Source organism: Schistocerca piceifrons, chromosome X, assembly GCF_021461385.2.
Source record: "Schistocerca piceifrons isolate TAMUIC-IGC-003096 chromosome X, iqSchPice1.1, whole genome shotgun sequence".
NCBI classification, from domain to species: domain Eukaryota; kingdom Metazoa; phylum Arthropoda; class Insecta; order Orthoptera; family Acrididae; genus Schistocerca; species Schistocerca piceifrons.
Window position 1 is genome coordinate 796,487,019 of NC_060149.1, and position 2,726 is coordinate 796,489,744.

A 2,726-nucleotide genomic window follows, 5' to 3' on the forward strand; every position below is an offset into this window, starting at 1 on the left:
TCATTTTCACTATTCGGCACCTATGTTGGCAGCCAAACAACTATCGGCCTATGAACAACCATGTAATTTATCTAGAGTCTCTTAACTCGACAGGAAAATGGTAGAATGGCAGTATTATCACCATAGCCATATGAGAATGTAAATCTTCAAATTGGTTGTGAGCAACCATCACTCTTCTTTGCTATAGGTGCAAAACTTATACAATAAATAAGACAAAATTAGTTTCCATCACTTATCTGCCCACTCCTGACAAATGACTATCTCACACAGTACATAGAAGTGCAGAAATAAATAGCATATTTTCTTTTGACCATCTTTACTTTCCATACAAAGTAAATAACATTTAGATAAAAACAAGTACACTAGCCTACATGTCTTCCAAATTTCTCCACTTACAAACAAATTCTTCCCTTAATAAAAATAGGCTCACTGTGCTCATTGTAGCTATTGACCACGATAACTTTAATTCACACATAGAACAAAAAATTTGTCTTCATTTATCACAGCTACCTCATAAGAGAGGACCTAAAATATCCCATATACAGCAACTCACACGCACAACCCTCACGACACATACATAGAGCTATTACATTCCCAAGGAACTTCATGTTTTGTCACAAGAAACTTAATAGCTATCTTATTCATATGTTTAAAGCAAGTACATATTTGATTTTCTTTTTAATCTTTGCTAACTTTTTATGTACTTCCTCATCTATAACACTTTCTTCTGAAGTCTATCAACCTCACACTAGTTTATATTCTCACATAAGACTAGATGAAAAATGTGTGTGGGGCTCACAGAATGCTTCATCCACATTTGCTGAACTTGACATAACAGTTACTCCATTCACACTTGCCAACACTTTAGCCATAGGTTTTGAAATGCAGCAACACTTGCTTTAGCAAGTAATGAGTGTTGAACACTCATTGTCACCGAAGAATGTCTCAGTCACTGGTTTCTCTGATTCTATGTACTCCAGCATCTACAACACTTTTTTTCTTAAGTTTGTAAACCTCACTCTAATCTTGAGATGCAAATGGATTTATGGCTCACAGAATGCTTCATACACATTTGCTCCAAAAATCTTCAGACCCTCATCACTCATGAGAAAATGCATGAAGCTGTTAGACGCATCTGAGGAACTTGGGGCTAGAGTTACACTGTTGATACTTGCGAGTGCATTAGCCATAGGTTTAAAAATCCCAACCCTTGGTTTCGTGACAAATAATTGTTGAAAACCTTTCTTACCGAAAGACGTCTGAGTCACTGGTTCAAAGCTTTCTCTGATTCTTTCAATACTATATTGAAATCCTTCCCATACTAGATTTGATGAAAGTGTATGCACATCACTACTTGATATGATATCAATTGTATCGTTTAACATTTCTTGGAAAACCTGTGCCTCCTGAGTTGTCTTTAAAGATGAACCCAGGTGACATAATACTGGATCACTGCGCTCAATCTCAATAGCTGACTGGATAGTCCACAACCATCGCCGTATCTGTTCAACGTCAACATTTTTATCCAAATTTACTGGGCCGACTACATCCTTCACTTTCTGCACTATCAAGTTACCAAGTTCTTCCATTCCATTGTTTAAGAAATTTCGGCACAATGACAAATACTCTTCTTGCAGGCTCCCGGACAAAGGAAACTCAAGTTTGTTCGTTGCACTTCGGTACAAATATCCCCCAATCACATTTATTTGCACGCGTAAAATAATATTTAATATTACGGCGCCATATACAATAAGACATACTCGAGCAAAGACTAAAATTTTAAGTTCTTCCCACAACTCAATTTTATTGGCTGGGGAAGTTTTAAGCTTGTTGACAATTCCTTGACTGTCCAGAATGCGATCGACAGAATCATGAAATGATGAAATTAAGGAACTGATTGTCTCAGTACAGGTGCGCTCAGTATTTTCAAAGTGCTGCCGCTTTTTTGACTGTTCTATTAACTCTCTTGCTTTGGCCTCCTGCAAATTAAGAATACTACGTACACAATAACGGGTTGCTAATACTGCACTGCCAATTACGGCACCTCCAATCAAAAATTTTCGTTTGTGGCGCCACAAGAAGGACAGCACAGATGACATAATGGCAGTTTCCCAGAAGTGGTAATAATTATTCCATGTAATTTACTCTTTGCAGACGAAGAAAACAGTGAACATTTTCGGTACGACTTCGTCCGGGAAGCAGGCCGTGTCGAAACACCTGAAACAACACGAGCTATCAAAATACACATAGACGTGGATAAATATCGCACGTACACAATGCTAAACATTGATTTCATCCGTTCTATAAACTTGATATACAAACAAGAATTACCACGAAGTATGTCACTTAACAACGTTTCTATTAACACAACACACATACAATACACCGCCTTCGCACTTCGCAGATATGACTACACACTTTACTTTACTAACTTCAAACAACAACCTGTTCAGACAGTTTCACTCACGCAGATACACCACTGTTTCGGGAAGAATAGCACCAATCCAAAGAGAAAGAGATTCACAGAAGGTGCCATGCGTTAAGAAGGGTTTACACTAGCAAGTCGCTTGCAGCTGTGTTTACACAGCAGCGCAAGAATTAAGCAAGATTCTTCCGCAAGTTCGTTGGCAGGAAACTTGCATCAACAACTTACTGATACTGTTTACATGTGCTTTCAGTACCACTACGAGTGTCAGCCGAAATGTAAAATGACAAGCAGACGGGTG

General features: G+C 38.2%; 1 protein-coding gene across 1 annotated transcript; it reads right to left on the minus strand.

Moving 5' to 3' along the window:
• Positions 1-305: 305 nt before the first annotated feature.
• Positions 306-2,478, minus strand: LOC124721717 (peroxisomal biogenesis factor 3). The gene is made up of 2 exons (XM_047246806.1): positions 2,332-2,478; positions 306-2,217 (listed from the first exon to the last, which is right to left on the minus strand). The coding sequence occupies exon 2, from the start codon at positions 2,097-2,099 to the stop codon at positions 1,044-1,046; it is 1,056 nt and encodes a 351-aa protein (XP_047102762.1). The 5' UTR covers positions 2,100-2,217; positions 2,332-2,478; the 3' UTR covers positions 306-1,043.
• Between the last annotated feature and the right edge of the window lie 248 nt (positions 2,479-2,726).